This window comes from Micromys minutus (assembly GCF_963924665.1).
Source record: "Micromys minutus genome assembly, chromosome: 1".
Classification (NCBI taxonomy): domain Eukaryota; kingdom Metazoa; phylum Chordata; class Mammalia; order Rodentia; family Muridae; genus Micromys; species Micromys minutus.
Genome location: NC_137969.1, coordinates 137804909 through 137806124, shown reverse-complemented (window position 1 = coordinate 137806124; position 1216 = coordinate 137804909). Strand labels below are relative to the sequence as shown.

General features: G+C 43.8%; 1 protein-coding gene across 1 annotated transcript; it reads right to left on the bottom strand.

Moving 5' to 3' along the window:
* Window positions 1-289: 289 nt before the first annotated feature.
* LOC308430739 (serine/arginine-rich splicing factor 10-like) lies at window positions 290-943 on the bottom strand (the record flags this gene model as incomplete). The annotated part of the gene is made up of 1 exon (XM_080930014.1): window positions 290-943. One exon carries the CDS (start codon window positions 941-943, stop codon window positions 290-292), a length of 654 nt encoding a protein of 217 aa, XP_080786140.1.
* Between the last annotated feature and the right edge of the window lie 273 nt (window positions 944-1216).

Genomic DNA, 1216 nt, shown 5'->3' with positions numbered 1-1216 from the left:
GACATCCTAGTTTCCAGTAACTTATCATGGATAGGCTACCCATGAGTCAATAAAAACCTGTTCATATTTAGGGATTAGTTTCCACAAGTACAAAGTTGAATTTCCTTTTACTTATCCTAAAATGCTTACTTTCAAACTTGAAGGGACTTCAATTATTCCATGTAGTTTTCGATAATTCTTTTATCTTTTCAGACCAGAGTCAAAATATTCGTACAGTATTCATACTGCAGCACCTTCCACCCACCCTTTGGTCGCTTGAACTGCCCTTCTTTGGTTCTTTTTTCCGCTTTCAGATCTTTCTTGAAGTGTAGTAAGCAGAACTGTACTGGGTATTCCAGCTGCAGTTTGGTCTAGAACGTGATTTAGCCTTCATTTCTTTCTTGGGCTGGGACTTGGACCGTGATCTTGAATTGGATTTAGATCTTGAAAAAGATCGATTTTGGTGTTTGAATCTATCGTTGTCGGAATGGCTTCGGCTACGCCGTGGTCTTCCAGTCGGTCTACTGTTTCTAGGACTGTAAGAACTCCTATAGTTATAATCAAAGGAGCGACTCCTTGATCTCCTTCTTTCATAACTTCGGCTTCGAGAACGCCTATATCGGTCATAATCGTCATATCGTGAAGAGCTGTATACATTCCTCCCTTCCTTGGCTTTCATTTGATTTGGTGTCTTTCGATCCCCCTGTGCGAACTGTATTTCAATTTGACGCCCACAAATCCATTTTCTGTCCAAATTATGTAAAGCATCTTCAGCATCACGAACATCCTCAAATTGAACATATGCAAATCCTCTTGGACGCCGTGTGTAGAAATCAAGTGGAACATAAACATCTACTATTGGACCATAACGACCAAATTCCCGACGTAAATCTTCAGACCTGGTGTCGTCCACCACGTTTCTGACAAACAGAGAGGTGTTGGGGGGGCGCAGGTATCGGGACATGACGGCTTCGGGACTCTAGGCCAGCGGCGCTAACGGGCTCGGCAAACCGTCCGCAGCTCCGGCGGCGGCTCACATTCACTCACACACACGCACAGACCCAGCGGGCTCCACAACGGCAACTCATATATGTATATTTTTTTGGTTTCTTTATTTCTTGGACTTCATACAGTCTGTGAGTTGTTTCTGGGGGAGTGCAAGCCTCTGGAGTTAGCATCCCACTATCAGTGACTGCATATTATGTCTGTTTTTTGTGACTGGGTTATCTCACTCAGG